The 23,250-nt window shown below is 46.0% G+C and overlaps 1 protein-coding gene across 9 annotated transcripts in view; it reads left to right on the forward strand.

The window, feature by feature from the left end:
• Positions 1-23,250, forward strand: part of IPO9 (importin 9) — a 164,532-nt gene that overhangs the window by 4,057 nt on the left and 137,225 nt on the right. For 8 of the 9 annotated variants that reach the window (XM_085897459.1, XM_085897462.1, XM_085897461.1 and 5 more), the window contains exon 2: positions 17,152-17,213. In XM_085897459.1, the coding sequence (XP_085753585.1) occupies positions 17,152-17,213 (62 nt within the window). Of the gene's footprint in view, positions 1-17,151; positions 17,214-23,250 lie in introns of those variants that run through there. The other variant, XM_085897466.1, reaches the window with a different exon arrangement.

A 23,250-nucleotide genomic window follows, 5' to 3' on the forward strand; every position in this document is an offset into this window, starting at 1 on the left:
AATGAGACCAGCAAACGGGACTTTAGCTAAGTTTAATAATGAACCGTCATCGAACAGGAAATGAGCAGGACTAGTGTACGAGAAAAATCATTGTGGACTTATTCGGTCTTTGAGTGGACTGGTGTATGGGAGAAATCGTGGATTTACCAACCTTTTTTCACAAGGCACCTGAGACCGAAGATTCCAGGTGAACCATGGCTAATGGAACAAATCGAGACGAAGACATTTATGTTGGAGCAGGTTTTTAATGCCAGAGATGGGATTATTTTGGAAGAGGATGCCATATATTGCACCTTCCTGTCAAACAGGGAAGATCTGCTCTTGATCGACGTGGCGAAGGATCGCTTTACCCTTCTTCGATTTGGAAATTCAGCAAGCACCTTCATCGTGCTCCCTACGATCCAACAGCCAGAGCAAATTATACATCCACCCCCCCCCCAATAGCAGCATCATCATCTCCGAGCTTAGTCTTGTGTCTTGTGTTTTCTATTTTCGGAAGAGGACAGTACCGAGTACATAATGTATTTACCATCACCCATCTCATAGTTTTGGAATAAATTAAAAAGGTAAAACTCGTGTTTTTGTGTAATTTACACTGTATTTATTGTGTTTACATGGTTATTTCAATGATAACATGAATTAATATACTGTATATATATATATATATATATATATATATATATATATATATATATATATATATATATATATATATATATATATATATATATTGTGGAAATTCGCATTACACCATAAAGAGTCCTCAGGTGAGATATCTCGATAAGGCCAAAAAAAAAATGTTGCATTGGCGTAACAGGTCACTGAAAAATAGGGTAGGTCGGTCGGGATCTTTTTTTTATTTTTTTTTTATTTTTATTTTCCTAATAAATCCCTCCCAAAATCTCCCCCGGCTCGAGTACCACCCTTTTTGTCGGCGGGTTCTGTCCGAAACACTTCCGGGTTTTTGCGATCGCGATCGCAATCAACAAGATACTTGAAAACGATAGCAAAACAACAAAAATAGCAATAAAATAGGGTCGGCAAAATTTTTCGATAGCAAAAAAACAAAACAAAAAAACGTAGGGTCGGCGGAATTTTTAGGGTCGGGCGGGTTACGCCAATGCAACATTTTTTTTTTTTTGGCCTAAGTCCATGTGTCGTTAGCCCACACCCGTTGTATAGAGGGAACTTATGTGATCCATTCGGGCTGCGATCCTTCAGTTTGCCATTTTTTTCTTTCTCTATTGTTATTTTCAACCATTAAGCCATCAACAACGCAAACAGCCACTAGTCTTACCTTTACAACTCCATCCCGCAAACCTCGCTTCACTGCCATTCCCAAACGACACCATAACCATCAAACCACCACTGAAAACCCTCTACCACCTTCGCCTTTCTCCTTCAGAACCAACAACCGCACCACCTGTGAACACTGAATGTCGGGCTGTCTCGGGCCCGCTCGGCGATTGGTGCCAAACGCACCGAGCCACGAGCGCGAATGGCGGCCTTTCCGGGGGAAAATTCTGATCCAAAATGCTTCACGCCCACTTCCCCTCCGTCCAATGGGCGAACGCGAGGCGGCTTGGTCCCACCTCCAAGCTCGTGTATGTGAGGTCCGTTTATGCAAATATTTGGATCAAGGGAGGTTCATGCCCCTTTTTGCCCTACCAATGGTTGAACAGAGGGTGCCGTGGCCCCGCCTCCAATTGCGTTTTGATCCGCATATTTGCATATCGGCTCCTCCTGAGACCTATAAAGATACGAGCGCAAGGTGACTCGCGCGGCGGGAGTGTGGAACTAAAAGAGGCTGAAGTTGAGCTTGGAGAGAAGTTGCGGAGGAGTTACAGGGAAGACGGCGGATGGCGACGAGGTTGTGTGTGGGGGTCGCTTGACTCGTCGCGGGATCCAGGCCAGCCAGCCATACCCCTCTCCCTGAGCATCAACGATTCCCCCCCCCATTCGTGCTGAGATAGTGTCGAGGGGGCCCCCATTCCTCCCCCACCCTAAACGTGGTGCCAACAAGACCGCTCGCGCGGAGCACGCCGGAGAGGACTCGCCGACCACGCCAGGGGCACGGAGTCGGGGCGCAGCGGCGCGGACATTGCTGCTTGCCCGCCATCGCGTCACGAGGACGCGGGTAAGACCTTCTCGGTCTCGTGGACCTGGCCGATCCTTCAGGATCCACGTACATTTGGTCTACGGACCTGTCTGCCTCCTCACCTATGAGGGTGGCTTTCTTTTTCCTTTGCTTTTTGTGTAAATGCTTGTGGTGGCGCCGTCTGTTAAGTAAAACTGCGTAAGTGTTGCCGTGTGTCGGTCTTAGTCGGTAGTATCTCTCTTTTACTGTTTCTTTCTGTGCTTGAATACGTGCCTTTTATTATTATTACTGTGACCGAATATACGTGCTTGCTTTGTGTCCGTGTGTCGTGCAATAAAATGCTTGCTTGTTGAACTGTTCCCGCTCTGCTTAGTCTCCTTCCTTTTGTTGACTCTCCATCTTGCATCGCGTCAGAGATTGGTAGTGGGTGTAAGTTCCCGGTAATTAATCTGAACCGTCGAGGTCGATGATAACTCCGCTCGGTTATCTCTGCAGTACGGAATGAACCGCTTTAGCGGTTCGTGTCCAAAGTCAACCTGCGGCGAGGTACGATCGCCCGATTAACCATCCGCGTAGGTACTTAGGTAGGTCGAGTTTGGCGAACAACCCTATCCTACGCGGGTGGCTGATTGGCACGATTGTGGCGAGGTCGAAAGACCCACCCGTGACTAGCTCCCGGCGTTGTTCCGAGAGGGTCACAACTGAATTGTCCGTCCGGTGGGCGACGTTCCTCGATTCGAGTTACGTCTCCTATCGCACGCCGGTGGGCGCGAATTCGCAAATATGTATATATATATATATATATATATATATATATATATATATATATATATATATATATATATATATATATATATATATATATATATATATATATATATATATATATATATATATATATATATATATATACACACACACACATATACACACACACACATATACACACACACATACTGGCACTTGATGCCCCACTAACTGACTGGTGAGACCAGGTTGTATTTAGCTCCAACAAGTGCTATCTGCCACGTGGACACATTCTATTACTTTAGTGATTGTTCTATTCAAATTATCGACTCAGTTAATGTTAATAATTTTGATAATAAAGAGTGTAATATTGAGCTTGGGCGTAGAGAGGATTTTTGGATAAGGACACAATGTGCAATCTATCCTTTGGGCCTTAATGACAGGGTACAAGGTACTGGGTCAGGTTCTCAAGGTAATGTTTTCAGTAATGAGTATTTTGCTAATCCAATCAGAAAGACCCAGAGGTCGTGGGTGTCGTAGTTGGTGTCGTACAGCTCCAGACATGGAAATTTCAGGGATAATTGATAAACTTAAAGGATTTTATGAAGGAAAGGTTTTTCATGATTTTTTCTTCTGAGGTCTTGTTCCAGACAAGTCTTAGCTAATAGTCTCTAGGGTTTAGCAGGTTCATACGACACGTGCTCGTTTTTGATCGAGGCTTTTTGTCGCAGGGTTCTGGTAAAGAAGTCTACTCCCAGAGTTGATAGGATCTATGAGTTCTTAGTTTGCGATTTATTTATTTTTTTTTTTTTCTTTCTTCTAGCAAGCAAATGTACGTGGACATCAGCAAAAGCTTTCTGTGACTCATTGGGACTGACTCAATCGGTCAACTTCCCGACGCGGATCTCAACCAATGGTACTCCATCTCTTCTGGATCTGATTTTGACAAATTTCCCTGACAATATCTGCTGCTCTTCCTTCGCTCCAATTGGTTCTTCTGACCACGTCCTTGTTAAAGTGGACATCTCTCTGGCTGTTATCAGAGAACCACCTCACCGCCGTCGAGTCTGGCATTTCACTCAAGCCGACTGGCAGGGTCTCCGAGCAGCCATCAAACTTACAGACTGGTCTCCTATCACTACTTTCTCAAACATCAACTCATCCTGGGAATTCTTTCAAAGAAACTTGCTCTCCCTCATGCACAGATTTATCCCCTCTCGTGTTCAGTTGTCTTACCCTTCCTCCCGCCCTTGGTTTACTGAAGCTTGTGGCGAGGCAGTTGTCCTGAAACAACTTCCCTTTGCCTCATGGAAAGCAAACCCAACTGAGGGCAATCTCAGTTCTTTCCACAAAGCTCGGAACAAGTGTGTATCTACCCTCAGGAGAGCCAGAAAACAACATCTTTCTCATCTCAAGTCTGAACTCTCAAACCTCTCTCCCTCCTCAAAATCCTGGTGGCGTTTAATCAAATCCGTTTCTGGTGTATGTTCCCCCTCCATCCCCTCCCTTACCTCAAATGGCCGCACTGCTGATTCCACACGTGATAAAGCTGAATGTCTAAACTCGGTGTTTGCAGCTAAATCTTGTGTCCCAAACCCATCACTATCTCTACCCACTTTACCCAGTCGCACCCAACTGTCCCTGGACTCTGTATCCTTTTCTCCTGACAAGGTGGAGAGCTTGCTTTCAAACCTCGAGTCAGATTCTGCAACCGGTCCAGACGGCATCAGCCCACGTGTCCTCAAAGCCTGCTCTTCTGCTCTTGCTCACCCTCTCTCTGTTCTATTCACCCTCTCATTTTCCCAAGGTCATCTGCCATCTACTTGGAAATCTGCTAACATCACTGCCCTGCATAAAAAAGGTGCAAAAACAGATCCCTGTAACTACAGACCAATCAGCCTTCTCCCAATCATCAGCAAGGTTATGGAATCCATCATCGCTTCAGACATGAAATCCTTCCTCTTCTCCAATGGCTTGATTTCCAATCATCAATTTGGTTTCAGACCAGGTCACTCTACCCTGGATATGCTGCTACTGCTCTCCCATCAATGGATGGAGGTCCTCAATGCCAGACAGGAAATCCGAGCCGTATCCCTGGACATATCACGTGCTTTTGACACAGTCTGGCACCCTGCACTACTCACCAAACTCTCTTCCCATGGTATTCAAGGCCATCTCCACTCATGGCTCGCAGACTTCCTCTCCTGTTGCAGTCAACGTGTGGCCCTAAATGGAGTTCTTTCATCCCCTCTTCCTGTGCAGGCTGGAGTTCCTCAAGGTAGCGTTCTGGGCCCTGTTCTTTTTCTGGTTTTCATCAATGATCTCTCGGACTCTCTGGAAAATCCTCTATTTCTCTTTGCCGATGACTCCACCCTCTGCCGTACCATCTGTCATCCCTCAGACCAGCAAGCAGCAGCTTCTTCGCTCACTGCAGATCTGGATAAAATCACAAACTGGTCCAACACGTGGAACATGTCTTTCAATCCACACAAATCTCACACTCTCACTATGTCTCTTCGAAAGGACCGTTTAGAAAACCCCCCATCCACTTTCTCAACAATCCTCTGGAAGAAGTCTTTTCTTTCAAGCTTCTGGGTCTCACTATCTGCCATGACCTTTCCTGGGAAAGTCACATTTCCAACCTTGCCTCAAAAAGCCAGTCGCCGACTGGGAATCCTCCGTCGTGCAAAGTCCTTCCTCGGCCCTCTTGAGCTCCTGACTACTTACAAAGCTTTTTGTCCGTAGCCTGATGGAGTACTGCTCTCCCCTCTGGGCTGGTGCTCCTGCCTCCCACCTTTCTCGGCTTCACGCTGTCGAAACCAGGGCTTTTAAGATCATTGGCATCTCCCGCAATGAAGCTGAGTCTTTGGGCCTCTCACTCCAATCACCGCAGGTTGGTCGGTGGTCTTTCTGTCTTCTACCGACTCCTCTCCAGCCTTGCCCCCCTGCTCTCTCTGCGATTTGTCCCAACCACATTTCCACAGGGCGCTCAAGGTCCGCCAACAACCCCCTTCTGGTAAAACTACCAAAATCACGAATCACTGCTCATCTTCACTCTTTCATTCCTCTTTTTCCCACCTTTGGAATAAACTTCCTCACTCTATTCTTTCCCATTCTTCCCTCCAGGCTTTCAAAACAGCTGTTCACCACCACCTCTTATCTTCCCCCATCCAAATCCTCGATCTTTTCTACCCCCGATAATCCACCCAAGCCCACTTCCTTCAATTCTCCTGCTTTCCTTCCTGAAAGTCCCTGTAATGTCCATCTTCTCTTCGCCATGTTCCCCGTCCCATCCCCATCCCTCTCCCTTCCACAGTTCACCTAATGTGTCTGTTCCCCACTGTTTTGTCCCTTCCACTCCCGCCCCTCTTGTCTCATGCCTCCTTGCTGTGAGTTGTGTGTTAGCTCTCATACGAGCCTCGACCAAGGTATACAAAAAAAAAAAAAAAAAAAAAAAAAAAAAAAAGCAGGTAGATCGGCTTTGACTTCATTCTATTTTGAGGGATACTAGTGTAGAGAGTTTATTCCCAGATAAAGTTAGAGAGCGAACCCCATTGAAGGTCTATTTCACGTTCACTAAGACCATAGGACAATCTTGAAACTTACAGTAAATTTCTTTGATTTCTCAGCTTTATAATGGTGAAATTAGGGATCTGATGAAAATTGGAGTTAAATATAGGGAACTAATAACTCAGCGCTTGAGCTGCATTAGGTCTTCAATTGTGGATTTTGTCTAATTTTTTTTTACTTAAACTTGGTGCACCTTTTATTATCTGTAAACAGTTTTAATGCATGGTTTAACAGAGTTGTGGACGTCCTGGATAATCGGATTAAGATTTATAGTCGCCGGGGCTGCTTTCACTGGGTCAGTCTAAACCAGTGTTGAACAAACTGAGTGTTCGTAGAGACATTCAGGATCTCCATGATAGCTACGTAATAGCTCGAGCAGATAAGGCTGCTAATCATTTTGTTGTGGTTTGTAATAAGTTTTATGTTGAGGTTTTATTAAGAGAGTTACACACTGATGCAGTTATTTTCACTTGTATAGGAAATAGCACAAATGAGGCGCCACGAGGAGGAGTGATGTAAGGGACACCGGCCATTTTGGAGTTAATGCCATATAGCACTATTTTAACCCTTACCCTATCATCCGAGCCTATCATCATCATATCATTAAAAAATGTCGCTTACATCACTCCTCACGGGGCCTCAAATGTTCCTTGTCATAAGTCATTTCATTATTAAATGTAAAGAGGTAAATCTTTGTATTGCTCGGCTTTTCAGGATTCCTAAGATTCATAAGAACCCATACAAGTATAGGTTTATCTAAAGCGGGTTCCAGGCAGTGTTCTACCAAACAGTTATCGGTTAACTCAGGCTTACAAGTTGTTAGGGGACAGTTCAGGAAATATTGTTCAGCAATTGCGAAGAATTCTGGTCTTAACACTTTCTGGAGCATTAATTCTTCCTTAGAGTTCTTAGATAGAATTAGATGCCTCAATATCAAGTCAGTTGAAGTTTTTGATTTTTCAACTTTATATACTAATTTGGATTTAGAACGAGTGAGGGATTCATTCTTCAAAGTAATTGACAAGGTGGTTTTAAACTCTTTTAATAAGTTTTTATGTGTCAGATTTGATAGAGCATTCTTTTTCTAAAAATAAATACTCAAGTTTTCATTATTTTGATAAACAGAAGTTTCAGGATGCTGTTAGTTTTATTTTATTTAATACTTTTGTATCTTTTTGTGGGATAATGTTTCAACAGGTTAAGGGTATTAACATGGGTAGGAATTGCAGCCCCCTACTAGTAGACATTTTTCATATTTTCTGTGAATTTTCATTTATGCAGAAACTGATGATGGAGAAAAAAAATTAGGATTCACTAAATGTTATCTCATACATGTCGTTATATAGATGATATTTGTGTGGTTAATGATACTTTTTTTGATAGGCAGCTTCACAAGATTTATCCAGGTAGCCTGGTTGATAACAAGAGTGATAATGATTGTACAGTTACTACATATCTGGATGTGTTGGTTAGAGTTGGACAGAATGGTTTCAGTACAAGTGTGTGTCATAAAGTTGATGATTTCAGTTTCCCTGGAGTCTTGTACACCTTTTCAGGTTGCAATGTACCAATTAAAATGGGTTACAATGTCTTTTCATCTCAGATACTTAGATTTGCAAGAATTTGTTCAGTAAAGGATGATTTTGTGTGGAACCTGCTGAGAAGGTTTTTTTCTATCATGTTAAACGGGATATTTGTCTGATTGTTTGATCAGGACTTGTAAGAATGTCTTTAGACTCCATCGGCACCTTTTATTTAAGTTTTTAAGTTTGGTTGATTTTCGTGTCAACAAGTTCCGATTGCATTGTTTGACATAATAATAATGAATTAATTATTTTAGTGAGGTAAATTCTTTAATTAATATTCCTGATTAAACGTGTGTGTATAGTAATAAATAATGGAGGTATTGTTGCGGGGCCGGGACATCGGCCAACGTGCTCGACCATCAGATGGAACAGTAGAGTCGGCTCGACCGATCGCCCGGAATTCAGATCGTCAGTCCAGAGTCGACGGGTCCTTTGTTTTGGACCGTGAAGGGTCAATATTTCCACCACGTGGTACAGGGTTATTTGCCAAATCTTCAAAATACCCAGAGACCACGTGGCTATCTACAGAGTCTTCACACCCTCGATGGAACTGGTACGGAAACGAGCCGCTTAGCACGCTCGTTCCGTGTGCGATTCCGAGCGGTTTAATCGCCGGTCCCGATTGTCCCGTTACAATGGCTGCGACAGTGGCCTTGCTAATTTTCCCCAGCACGCGACACGCTCAGTCAATGAAAGAATTGACACGAACGAGCTGAAAACATTGAACAATCGGGGGTTTATTTATACAACAATAATGGGGGGAATTAGGGAAGCATGTCAGGCAGAGCTATACCGAATATAAGACATGCAAGTATATACAGCAAAGGCAGTTATACAGTTCACGACTTACGGACTGGCTCCACGAACACACATGTGCACACACACACCCAAATAATTGGACCGAAAGGTCTTTATTTGGACCTCCAGCCCGGAGGACAGCCGGCTGAAGATCAGGGTAGCTGGCTGGCTACCTGGCCGCGAGCGCGCGGCTGGGCGTCCACTCCTTCTCGGGGGCTCCGGTCTCCGAAGGACGGGCCAGCGCAGCCGAACCCAGCTGAGGTGAGACGAGGTGGTGTCCAAGCTCGCGACCATGCGGAGCAAGAGGAAGAAGATGACTGCGACAACCAAGCCCAGCCAGGCAGACTCCAAAGACTCCTGAGACTCCTCCTTGCGAGGATCCTCTGCTCCTTTTATCCTCCCCGGCGCACTCGCTTTTGCAGACATTCGTTTTGCCATCATCGGGCGTGGCTCAGCCCCTCACCCACTTGGTGCTTTTTCCAATCAAAACGGTGGGTGGGGGCTTAACCTTTCCCCTACTAAGCGTGCGGGGGACGCCGGGAGCTGAGGGTCTCTGCTCTGTGTTCTGGGGGTGGGGGGGTGGTAGTTGACCTCTCCCCTACGAAGCACGAGGGGGACGCCGGGAGCTGAGGGTTTCCCCTCTGCAGCATGTCTGCAACCAACGGTCATTTTGTTGCTGACGTTGAAGATGAGGTTTTCCTAAAATAAATCACAGTGCATTTACATTGATTTACCCATTAGACAAGTGAAAGGAAGTTATCTATAAAACACATACTTACCCAGATATCTGAGCTAAAGGACCTGAATGTTGAGTGTGTTCATGGCTTCCAGATTCGCAACAGTATTTCTATGAAAATATAATAAAAAATTATTTATAAAATACATTATAAACTCGAAGGGCTCTCGGTGGAGCGTATACCTCCGCCCCGTAATGCTTGATCCACGGGAACATATCGGGCCCAATACATTTTTGAGATATCATGCTGTATATCATTTTTGGCCCTATCTCTCAATGATGAAGAAACACTGATAGTCTCGTTGTCGGATCCGGATCCGGATCCAGATCTTCGACCAAAATCTAATCAGTTCGTCATGGTCGCACACTCAACCTGTCCACCGAGTTTTATCCGAATCCGTCCACAACTTTTTGAGATACCGTGCTATATATTAGTTTAGCACCACCTCTCAATGGTGAAGAATCACTTTAAAATTATCTGATCCGGATCCTCATTTGGATCTTCACCAAAATTGAATCGATTCTTCCTTGTCACACACCCAACATGTCCACCAAGTTTCATCCGGATCCGTCCACAACTTTTTGAGATATCGTGCAATACTGTATATTGTTTTTGGCCCCATCTCTCAATGGTGAAGAATCACTTAAAAAATTTAGTGGGGCAACTTGGCTAAATATAGCATAACTATTGTGCATTTTGTGAGGGAAGCACCAAATTTGGCACACGAGTAGCCTATCATATTATGAACAGATTTGGATATTGGGCCATCTCAAATTCAGCCGCTGATGGCTGTGGCAGCCATTTTCCACTGCCATCAAAAATTTTGAGATGGCCCAATATCCAAATCTGTTCATAATATTGTTGCGGTCTTCGCGCCCGCCGGCGTGCGAACGGCCACGTAACTCGAATCGCAGCACGTCGCCCACCGGACGGACAATCCAGTCGTGACCCTCTCGGACTAACGCCGGGAACCAGTCACGGGTGGACCTTTCGGTCTCACCGCGATCGAGCCAATCAGCCCCCGCGTGGGATAGGGTTGCTCGCCAAATTCGAACTACCTAAGTACCCACGCGGAGGGTAGACCGGGCGATCGCACCTCGCCGCAGGTCGACTTCGGACACGGGCCACTTAAGCGACCCGTTCCGTACTATCAGAATAACCGAGCGGTGTTATCGTCGACCTCGACGGTTCGATTAATTATCGGGCGTATTCAGCCCACTACCAACCCTTTACGTGAAGCAAGATGGGGATTCAATGGAGGAAAAGACGAAGCGAAGCGGGAAACAGTTCAACAATAAAGCACATTTATTCGCGGCACACGGGAAGCACACAAATACAATTCCACCAAATGCACACAAAAAAAAGAAAACACAATTCCATTTACACAAAAAGCAAACATAAAAGTGAAAACACAGTGCAGAGCTAATACCGACTACCGAGCACACGGCAACACTTATACAATTCTACTTCACAGACGGCGCCGACAACACATACCCAAAACCAAGGAAAAGAAATCCCCCAAGAATGGGGCAGGCCTGAGGCCGAGACCGGGTCGGGCCTACCCGTCTGGTGATGAGACGCGGAGCGGCGATGGCCCCGCAACCCGCGGGCCTCGTGGACAGTGCCTGGCAGGGGGTGGGAACGGGGCCCCCTTGGTCGCACTATCTCAGCGCGGGGGGAAACAGGAGGGGGTTGCTGATGCTCGGGGTATAGAGGATCTTTATTATCCCTGGTGTGCGTCTCCACCTCGGCCAGGTCGCGCTGCTGGCCTCCCTCGGGCGTGCAGCTCCTGGCACCGACGCGAGCACCCCCTCGTCCGACTCTCTTCAGCTTCTCCAGCCACTGCAGGCTTCGGGCTCCAGACTTCTTTCGTTCTCGTTTTCGACTCTCGTGACTGACGAACACCGTCCTTTTTATCCCCCCGTAACTTCGCCTTTGACCCCCTCCCTTTGACCTTTCACCTCGCTCCCCATTGGCCCGAGAAAAAGTGGGCGTGAAGGCTTTTTGATCCACAAATTTGCATATATCGATCGTTCTGGAGGCGGGGCCAAATCGCCCCTCGCTCACCGATTGGACGGCAAAAAGTGGGCGTGTGTCGTTTTTGATCCGTTTTTGAAGCAGAAAATCCGTGATTTTGTACACGCTGTTCAACGTGCGCCCTACACGAGTCCAGCATCGGTGCCCATGAGTGGCGCGAGATGACGGTGATGCGATGGTGGCGAGTTGTGACGGTAAAGGTCATGGCGGTTGTGGTGAAGCGGCGTTGTGGTTGGTGGTTGTTGTTGTGGTTGTGATGGTGGCGATTGGTCCAAAATAAAGATAGTAAAAGAAAAACGGCTATCCTGAAGAGTCGCAGCACGTATAAATGACATGTATTCCCACTAGACAACGGGTTTGGGCCTAACTACACATGCACTTACCGAGATACCTCACCTAAGGGACCTGAATGGTGGTTTGCGAATCTGGTAACCACAACAATATTGTTACGAATTCCCACCCGCCGGTGTGCGAACGACCGCTTTTAGCCGAATCGCGGCCGTCCGCCCACCGGATGGACAATTCAGTCGCGACTTTCCGGAACAACGCCGAAAACCAGTTACGGGTGTGCTCCAAGCACACCACAACCTTGTCCGCTCTCTACCCGTGCTACAGGGTCCGATCGCCAAATAATCGATTTACCTAATTATTCGTGCGGGTAGATTACCGAGAGATTGTACCTCAGCGAGGCCTGCTTGGACACGAGCCGCTTAAGCAGCTCACTCCGTTTTAGCATAACCGAGCGGGGTATTATCACGAGGCCTCGCTGGACCCGATTCTATCATCGGCTATTAAAAAGCCCGCTATTATTCCGAAATGCAGTACGGCAGTTCAATGGAGGGAAAATGACGCGACGAACAGGTCAACATTTAAAGAAGCACATTTATTTCCAAAGAACACATAAGCAGTCATGCAATGAATCGGGGAAGCACGCATGCAATTATACAGCCAAACACAATGCAAAGGAAAGAGCTAATACCGTCTATCTATTATGTACAGTCACTTATACAGTTTTACTTGACGGACTCGGCGCCACAACTTTCATACAAAGCAAAGCAAGGAAAAACCCCCTCAAAGACAAGGGGGTAGACTGGACCTCTCGGGGTCTTTGTCATGGAGCTTTGAGGACCGAAGGAGCTCCAAGAGGCCACGTAGGTTACCTTCCTCGCTGGGGTGACCCACGACGTTCCGTCCCCACGGCAGCTAGCATAACCGCAGCCTGGTGATTCGGGCCCCAGTCGGCAACGCCTGAGAGGAACGAACGGGTCTTCGCTCTTTTTGAGTTGATGCTCTCTTTAAGAACCCGTCCGTCCCTCAGCGATGCTCGGACCGTTCCAAAGCCCGATCACCTCAGACCGTTCGGAGCTGGTTGGCGAGCTCTCTCCGGCTCGCACACGAACACGCAGCTCCGCGCGGCACAGCATGCCTGGTCGTGCTCGCGTGTCCTCCGCTCTCCTCAGCTTCTCCACCGACTGCAGGCTCCAGGCGCTCCGAACCCCAACAGACACTCGACCGATTGACCGCGCTTGGCGTTCCGCTCGGCCTTTTATAGGGCCCGAGAGACTAGGTTTGGCCTTCGCACTCTCACCTCTGATCTCTGACCCCCCCCCCCCCCCCCGTTGGCTTCACCCCTCTCGCTCTCTTGATCCGAATTCCGAGGCGAAGATTGCACAGAGCGGGCGTGCGCGAGATCACCGACTTGCGCGGCGAGCAAACCTCCGCGTCTGCCTGCAGCTATGCGGACTCGCCGTGGATGGTGCCAAGATGGCGTCGTTTCGGAAATGAAGGTGAGGCGACGGTGTTCGTGTTGATTTATCGGGGGAGATGTGGTTAAGGAGATGGTGAGGAGATGTCGTTGTTGTGGAGAGGGTGGTTGGTGGTTGGCGTGGTGGAGAAGGTGGTTGGTGGTTGACGTTGTGGTTGGTCCAAAATAACAATAGCAAAAGAAAAACGGCTAACTTAAAGATCACAGCCCGGGTGACACGAATAAATCCCTTTAGACAACGGTGGGGAAATCTATCTGAACACAAGCTTATCAGCATAACTGATCTAAGGACCTATATGGTGCTCTGTGAATTTCCACAGCCCGAACAATATGATTGGCTGCTCGTGTGCCAAGTTTTGTGCTTTCCTCACAAAATGCACAATTGTTATGCTAAGTTGCCCCACTAATTCTAGTCTTCGGATCTGGAGCCTGATCTTCACCAAAATCTATTCAGTTCGTCCTTGTCACACTCCCAACCTGCCCACAAAATTTCATCTGGAACCGTCCACAACTTTTTGAGATATCCTGTACACAGACAATTTTGGTGACGAACAGACAGAGAGGGGTGAAAACAACCTCCTTCACCTTTGGTGGTGGAATGTAAAAAGCATGAATACAATTTCTTAGTGGTTGCTGAGATGCACAGTGCAGCATGTTAAATCGGTTGTTAATGACCGTTTGAGTCTATAATTATTAGATGGAGGTGCTGTGTAATGGACATGTCTGCAAGGTGAAGTATTTATCGCTTAATTTATTATCATACTAGCAAATGCAACTCGTCGCTTCGCTGACGGGAATATAAGGGGGTGAGGGGGGGAGGAAAGAGGGAAAGAGGGAGTGAGGAGGAGTGGGGGGAGGAGGGATGGAAGGGGTGGGAGAGAGGGGTAAGAGAGGCAGAAGGGTGAGAAAGGGAGTGGGGAGTGAAGGGAGGTCGAGGAGGAGGAGGGGGGATTCCGGCAGATGTGATGCCCAGCTGAACGTCCATCTGAGAGACAGTGCACACATTGATGAATCAACCTGCCTGTGAAACACCTGGATGACAGTTTATAGCTGAGTTGGGATACAAACCCAGGCAAGACAGCTTGGAGAGAGCGGCGTACCTCTCGGCTATCCTGCAGTGATCTGGTGATTCATTGCTTTATGAAAACTAAATTGATCCGAGCAGCAGTTCCGACTGCAATAAATAATTAAACAAACAAACAAAAAAACCCTTTCATTTGGCCAATTGGCACATTCTATGACGCTCTTTCCTCTCCTCGACCTCCGGAGGGTTGTATGGTGAGGGGGGAGGGAGAATGCAGTGTGAGGGGGTAGGGAGAATGCAGCGTGAGGGGGGGGGGGGAGAAGGTTGTGCATCTGCACAATCACTGCACCCCTCTCACCTCGCTGGTGGTTGTCTTTTTAATATCAGCCCCCACTTCCAGCCCAGGCATGACTTGCTGCACCCTCCTCTCTCACTCGCTTTTGGTCCGTGGGCCCCGTTTGATGGGTGAGAGCCACCCCCCCCCACCCCGACTTAAAATGGAGCACATCTAATATCACAATTAAATGACCTCATGCCTATTCTGTTACATTCACGATGGGAAATAACTAAACTATGCGAAGCAATGTTATCCCCCAGAAAGCATTTGCACGACAATATATATATATATATATATATATATATATATATATATATATATATATATATATATATATATATATATATATATATTGTTACGGCTGTGGAAATTCGCAAACCACCATTCAGGGCCCGTAGGTGAGATATCTCTAAGTACATGTGTAGTTAGCCCAAACCCCGTTGTATAGAGGGAATTTTTGTGATTCATTCGGGCTGCAATCCTTTGAGTTAGGCGTTTTCCTGTTCTATCTTTATTTTGAACCAACCACGTCTCAACCGCCATCACACAGCAACCACCTCAACCACCACGCCAGCCATCGTCACCAACTACAACCACACAACAACGCCAACAGCCACGACCTTTACCTTCGCAACTCGATCTCACATCATCGCATCACCGCCATTCCCAACGACACCATAACCATCAAACCACCACCGAAAACCCTCCACCACCTTCACCTCTCTCCTACGGCCATTCCCGCACCACCTGCGAACACTGAGCGTCGGGCTGTCTTGGGCCCGTTCAGCGATATGCACCGAGCCGCGAGCGCAAATAGCGGCCTTTTCGAGGAAAATTCGGATCAGGAACGCCAAACGCCCACTTTTGCTCCGTCCAATTAGCAAGCGCGGAGCGGTTTGGCCCCGCCTCCAGGCGCGTCTGTCGGAAATCGATATATGCAAATTCTAGGATCAGGGGAGATTCACGCCCCCTTTCCTCCGACCAATGGGTGAGCGTGGCTCCGCCCCCGAGGTCATCCTGATCCGGATATTTGCATATTAGCTGCTCCTACCGGCCTAAAAGAAGACGAGCGCAAGGCGAATGAAGTCAGTCGAGTCGGGTGGCGAAGTCATCGAGTTGGGTTCTGGAGTCGGCTGAGAAGAGTTGTGGGAAGAGGCCAAGAAGGTCGGCGACGAGGTCGCGGTGTGGGATCGCTCGGCGCGGGACCCAAGCCAGCCAGCCATTCTCCCTCCCCCAGGGCATCAACAATTCCCCCTTTCCCCTGCGCTGAGATAGTGCAAAAAGGGGGCCCCGTTCCCACCCCACTCCAAACGTCGTACCAACGAAACCCGCCAAGGAGCACGGAGTCGGGGCACAGCCGCACGGCCACATTTGCGGCTCATCCGCCAACGCGTCACGAGGACGCGGGTAGGACCCCCCCGGTCTCGCGGGCCTGGCCGCTCCTCCAGGTCGCGCGCACATTTGGCCGACAGGCCCGTCTGCCCCCTTGTCTATGAGGGTGGCTTCTTTCCTTTGCTTTTGAGTAAATGTGTGTTGGCACCATCTGTGAAGTAAAACTGTATAAGTGTTGCCGTGTGTGCGCGTAGTCGGTAGTAACTCTGCGTCGTTGTTGCTTTTGTTTTGGTTGCTATATGTGCGTTTTTACTGTTTGGCTTATATGTGTGCTTTCCGTGTGCCGGGAAATAAATGTGCTTTGTGTGAACTGTTTTCCCGTTTCGCTTCGTCTTTTCTTTATTGACCCTCCATCCTGCTTCACGTAAAGGGTTCGTAGTGGGCTTAATACGCCCGGTAATTATTCGGAACCGTCGAGGCCGAGGATAACACCGCTCTGTTATCACTGTAGCACGGAACGGACCGCTTAAGCGGTTCGTGTCCGGAGTCGACCTGCGGTGAGGTACGATCGCCCGGTTTACCATCCGCGTGGGTACTTAGGTAGGTCGAGTTTGGCGAACAACCCTATCCTACGCGGGTGGCCGATTGGCACGATTGTGGTAAGGTCGAAAGGCCCACCCGTGACCGGCTCCGGGCGATAGTTCCTGGAGGGTCACGACTGAATTGTCCATCCGGTGGGCGACGCGGTCGTGATTCGAGTGACGCGGCCATTCACACGCAAGCGGGCGCGAATTCGCAACAATATATTTTCCTTCCATCAGATGTAAATGCACGGCATGTGAATGCCCAATCAATACAGAATTGGGCAGTTTCTAAAACTGCTGTTCTGTCTGTAGAAACCATTTAATGCCGTAAGGAACCAGTGCAAAATTTGATGTGGATGAAGAGAAGGGGTTGGGGATGGGGGTAGTGTATTCGCAGGTTAGCCAATTCGTCTTTTTACTTCATTTTATTTATTTTTCCTTCTGTACTTGTATTTAAGAAATAAATTGTACAGTATTGTTTAACAAATGAAAGACTGTGGATTTATGGCATCTGTGGTCTGCTGTTTGTTCTACAGAGTTTGGTGTTCACCTGGCTGAGCTGACAATCGACCCACAAGGTGCTCTTGCGATCAGACAGGTGCGATTGTGCAAAATGACTGCAACTCTTAACAGACCTTGCTCTTCACAGTATTTTGGTTAACTTGCACCTGTGTTCTTATGCCACATCTCCTTGAGCAGATTTGCAGTGTACTGCAATATGTACTGTATACAACCCATAAACCTTGAGTATATTTCATCCTTGTTTTGGGGAAATTTCATTAAACAATTTTTATAAAACAATGTTGCATTATAGACATTTCAGGGAGATGTGCATAAACATTAATCTTTATATACAGCTGCCAATCACCATGTGACGTGTGGGGGAAAAAAAATTGGCTCTGCAATTTAGAAAACACATTAATACGGCAAATGGCTCGGAAATCGGTGTTTGGTAAATCCAAGAGAAGGTCCCCTCAAATGGCAGAATTTCTTTTTTTAAATTTGTTTTGTATACCTTGTCGAGGCTTGTATGAGAGCTAACACACAATGCACAGCAAGGGGGGCATGAGACAGGAGGGGCGGGAGTGGGAAGGACAAAAAAAAGTGGGGAACAGAGACATTAGATCTGTGGAAAAGAGAGGGATGGAGTGGGGAACACGGTATACAAGATGGACATTACAGGGACTTTCAGGAAGGAAAGCAGGGAATTTGAAGGATGTGGGTTTGGGGTAGATTAACGGGGATAGAAAAGATCGAGGATTTGGATGGGGGCGATACGAGGTGCTGGTGGTGAACTGCTGTTTTGAAGGACTGGAGGGAAGAATGGGATTGAACAGAGTGAGGGAGTTTATTCAAAAGGTGGGGAAAAAGAGGAATGAAAGAGTGAAGGTGAGCAATGATTCGTGATTTTGGTAGTTTTACCAGAAGGGGGTTGTTGGCGGACCTTGAGCGCCCTGCGGAAATATGGTGGGGACAAATCACAGACAATAAGGAGGGTATTGGGTAAGGTGGGTACAGAAAGTGATGGGTTTCGTACAAAAGATTTTGATGGAAACACCGAGTTTAGCCATTCAGCCTTTTCATATGCGGTATCAGCAGAGCGGCCAATTGAGGTGAGGAAGGGGATGGAGGGGGAACATACACCAGAAACAGATTTGATTAGATGCCACCTGGATTTGGAGGAGGGTGAGAGGTTTGAGAGTTCAGACTTGAGCTAAGAAAGATGTTGTTTTCTTGCTCTCATGAGGGTAGACGCACACTTGTTCCGAGCTTTATGGAAGGAACTGAAATTGCCCTCAGTTGGGTTTGCTTTCCACGAGGCAAAGGCATATTCATGCCACAGCTCTAATTTCAATGAGATTTTCGTGTCTGAATGTGAAGTTTTATTCGTCTTTGAAAGAAAATGGCAGTCATAGGTTTAAGGTGTGAAATCACTCAACTAATTTACATAGATGCGAATTAGGTGTTATGTATGGGACAATTTGAAATAGTGATGTAAATTAAACCAAACTTTACAACAATTTTTTTTTACATTGACATGAATACTCTACCATGCCCTTCTCAGACGCAAGAAAAAAATTGTTCACTTCATTATTTATGCAAATTAGGTCTGTTCTTGGAAAGCGATGTCCCATACATAACAATTTTACATGGATTTTTTTTCGGATTACACTAAAAGCTCCGAAAAAAATTAATGCCATTTTCAGAAGTTCTAATCCATCATGCATTGGTCATTTATCCTGTATTTCTAGCTTAAAATATAAGTAGATAATTCGTTCACAAGTAATTAAAAAAAAAATGTTGCGTCTGCAAAGTGTGTGGGAAAGACTACTTCCACATTGCCAAGATTTGACCACTACTTTGGCCAGGAGATATTTTGGGCATTCATATATTCTCGTGAGACCTGTCCTCCACACATGGCCCAGTTAAAAGCAGACTAAACAATATGGGATCATTCCAATTGTCAGGAGGGGTGTAACCTCCTTTTGAAGAAGATATGAGTTTTGGTTTTTCATTGTTTTAGGCACCTCTAAGTTTCTGGTTTTTTTGATGAAACATTCCAGTGTATGTATTTCCCTTTTACACAAAATGAATACCTTCTTCGATTCCCTTGTGTAAGTGGAAGTTATCCATATTATAAGTACGTTGCCAGATTTGATATTTTCAGTCGAGTTGATAAATGTTTACATCTGCATATAATTACTTCTATTGAATGTACAAAAGCCCTGAGGTCCTGAGACAAATCAAAACAAAAATCTAGATGAGCATAACAAAAAAAATTAATTATGAACAAATTACTCAATGCAAATAATTTTGTTTATTTTTCATTCCTTGAACAGACACTAAAACAGATCTGTCCTGTGTGTCCTGTCCGGGTTGAATCATCTTACACCATACATTTTTGTGTATGTCCGCAATAAAGTTCTGCACGTCATTTTTTTTCAGTAGTACTTGCAAACCATGGTTAATGTGATTCTAATTTAAAATAATTTTGCATTTTTAATACATTATAATCAGATGATCACTTTGTTTCATATCCTACTACATGAATTGCTGAGTTTCTAAAAGTTAAATGTTGGATCTTCTTGTCAAAATATGCTCAAGCCTGTTGATTGTGTGATGAAAGGCAATTTACACCAACAATGTATATATTGCATGTAAAGCCTATGGAGAATTTTGTCCCATATGACACGTGTTCCATACGTAACATGTCCTTCATTAACACTAATTAATCTCTCAACTACTGTGTATTTTTTCTGGAGGAGAATTTGTGACGAGTAACGCAAGTGTTTCCACTTTCTCCACAATGAAAATTCTGGTGAATGATAAAATACTTTCAGAGAACTTTGAACTTGAACATATTTTTTTGACAAATCGTGTTTCTTGTGGTCCCATACATAACGCACCATGTTTTCTTTAATTACATCATCATCCCAAGGACTAATGACATATAAATTATTGTGGGTAGTCTCCTAGCAGATTCCCAACATTAGAATAAAAATCACTGAAATCAATAACTATCCTCATTGCTTTTCAGAGGGTTAAACTTTCTGAATGTCCCATACATAATGTGTACGAATTATTGAACTTGCCCTGTTATCAAATATATTTTGCTTTGAAACTCACAAAGAGAAACCATATAACCTTTCAAAATCATGTACCTCTACCTTGTAGCAACTGCTGACTCCATCCCGATCGGGATACGAACTGTACCGCTATCAACTGTAGGGTGCTCGGCCAGTGGCTTGAGCACTCAAGCAAGCAATCCAATTAACTGGTTGAAAAGGAGCGGGTAGCCAGGTTGTGGCTGCATACCACATAGGATCCCTTTAACTTTAAAGCCAGTCTTCACCCCACCCACAGCAGTGAAAGACATTTAATGAATTCGTTCAAATAATTACTTTATCCACAAAAGAGTTGCTTTTTAATGTAGAACAACCCTGGAGACGTCGCAAAGTTTTTAATTGCCCATGAAATCGACATTGTGGATAATCACCCACGTTGCCTGCTCACCTGTGCATGCGTCACTTGGTACATCAGTTCGCGGTCCGCACACACATTATAACTTTATTTTAAAACGTCTGTTTTTCACCAGATTTGCTTTAATCCCCTGCAGAGCACCTCGCAAAACCTCCGAAAATATAGACACATATCTGGCAGACGCAATTCATAAACAGCCCCTCTAGGGTCAGGGCGTGAGGTCATGCAGTGAATGCATTAAATCGTATAGCTGAATGAAACTGGTTAATTTTGGCTAATTCCTAAAGCTTTTGTTCATTCAATATAATTCTCCAAAGTCCAAAGAGGAGAAAAAGATAAATTTAATGCTTTGGAAATTTCACATTTTCTTGGGCATATGGAGGAGGAGGGAACGTAGCCTTGCTTGCTTAAAGTAAATAGGTATATATGCTTAATTATAAGACTCGTTCTTTCTTTAAATTATCAGATTTCCCTCCAGATTTTGACACTTAATTAGTCCATGAGAGTAGATCGTGGAACATTGCATCATATTGTTGTGGAGGTGGCGGACAAGGTTAACCTCCCCGACCCAAATTGTGGTGATGGGCGGTTAACAGCACTAGCCCCCGGACGGCCGAGCGGTTCCTTATTAATAGCAGGCGGACACATTGATCCTCGGAGATTATCACACGAGCTCGAAGGTCACGGGGTGCAATAGTGGAGGGGCGGAGGCACGGGGAAGCACAGCATGGCGGGGGTTTATACTCGAACCCCACTACAAATACATGAATACAGTTTCTTAAAATGAGCACATTTACTGAAAATAAACAGATATTTGCAAAGGACCATAATTCAAAAGGTAATGATCGTAACATGAAATATATAAATCCTGCAGTCGTGGTGCCTCCTCACACTCAAATAAAGACAATGGGGAAACAAAGTAAAAAGAAAACGCTTCCTTTCAACTATTCTTGTACTTAGCTTTGCCCAGAGCTGGTCTTTGTGAAACTTGGAATGGAGGCGCTTCTATTCGCACATGCAGACGTGTGCAACAAAATGGCGCTTCTCTCGTAGTGGGACAAACACACGCCAGGCAATCTGTGAGCAGCACTCCACACCAAAGCTCAGAGACCCAGTGCAACGGCTTCGTGTGCCGATCGTCCTCACCGACCCAACCAAGAGCTAAAGGCCAGTGTCTTGCTTCACCACGTGAGCCAAATACCTCCACTAATACAAGGATCGTGTCGTCCTCAGCATGTGTTCACCCTCCACTCTCCCCTCTCCAAAATCCGCAACCCCCTTCCCCTTTGATCACGGCTCTCCAAATTGCGCAAGCCCTGAACTCCTGCGCCTGACTCTCTTCCAAAATCAACTCTGCCTCGTGCGTTCCTCACACTGATCTCGTGCGTTCCTCACACTGATCTCGTGCGTTCCTCACACTGATCTCGTGCGTTCCTCACACTGATCTCGTGCGTTCCTCACACTGATCTCGTGCGTGCACTCTGCCGATCTCCGGTCCTATTTAGTAGGAAACTTCCCACGCCCTCTTCTTCTTCAGGCATTTTACGTCTAACAATCCTCTGCCTGCTCGCATGAAACCCGGGAAGGCGGGGCTTCTGCCTTCTCGGCATGCCTGGCTAGCCTCCGACGTAACGCCCATTAATCATCCCTTGGGGGCGTGACTTCGCCTGTTGTCACCCTTTGAAAGCGGGGCTTTTTGTCTGCTTGTAGTCGTTTTAGGGACAGGTTCCCCACCTTTATTGCCGATCTTGAAATATTAAAACGTAGGGAAAATCACAGAGGGGTGATTACATACTGGGGAAGCTTATTCTTCAACCCTAGGTAATTAACATGACACCACCCTCTTGTGTGGTGACACGTAACACTTAAGCTCACAAATCCCCTACTTATGTTCCATCGCGATGCCTCCTACACATCCATGGACCAAGCAACTCTATTCAATGCTAAATTCCCAATTAAGTTACTCCATCTACCACCACAACCGTAACGATATCATGCATGCAATAACTCCAAGCTCCTAATTTGAAAACTATAGCACTTACAAAAGCAATGTACACAGTGATTAGTTGCTATGATGAACAGGTATTCGATAATATGAGTGAGGAAAGTGTAGGGGGGGGTGAACCTTATCGTTAAGAAATCGTTGCGGCCTGTTCCAAATCAGGGCGTGGTTGAGCAGGCTGAAAAACACTGTGGCTTCAGACTCAGGATACGCCTTAAGACCCCAGAGAGCGACGTGGCTGAGAATGGCACCTGATAAATTATATATTTTTTAAAAAGCCATAAATTAACTTCCAAAAGGGTGTTTTAATCCCAAACACCAAATTTTCACTCGTACACTTCCTTGGAGTTTTCTTGGTATGCATGCAAAGTTTCAGGCTGCTCGGTTTCATGGTTTTGTAGTTATGGAGAAGGCACACACACACACACACACACACACACACACACACACACACACACACACACACACACACACACACACACACACACACACACACACACACACTTAGTATAGAATATTGTACGTCCGCTACTGTTTTGATATTTCAAAGAACTGTGGAACTGGGAAGGAAGCAACGGCGAGCTGGAGCTGCAGTGTTATTTAGAGGGGAAAATGGAGTTGGTGGAGATCACAGAAGAGTAAGTGCCGACGG

This window comes from Eptatretus burgeri, chromosome 10, assembly GCF_056783735.1.
Source record: "Eptatretus burgeri isolate ZD-2024b chromosome 10, Ebu_testis_v1, whole genome shotgun sequence".
NCBI lineage: Eukaryota > Metazoa > Chordata > Myxini > Myxiniformes > Myxinidae > Eptatretus > Eptatretus burgeri.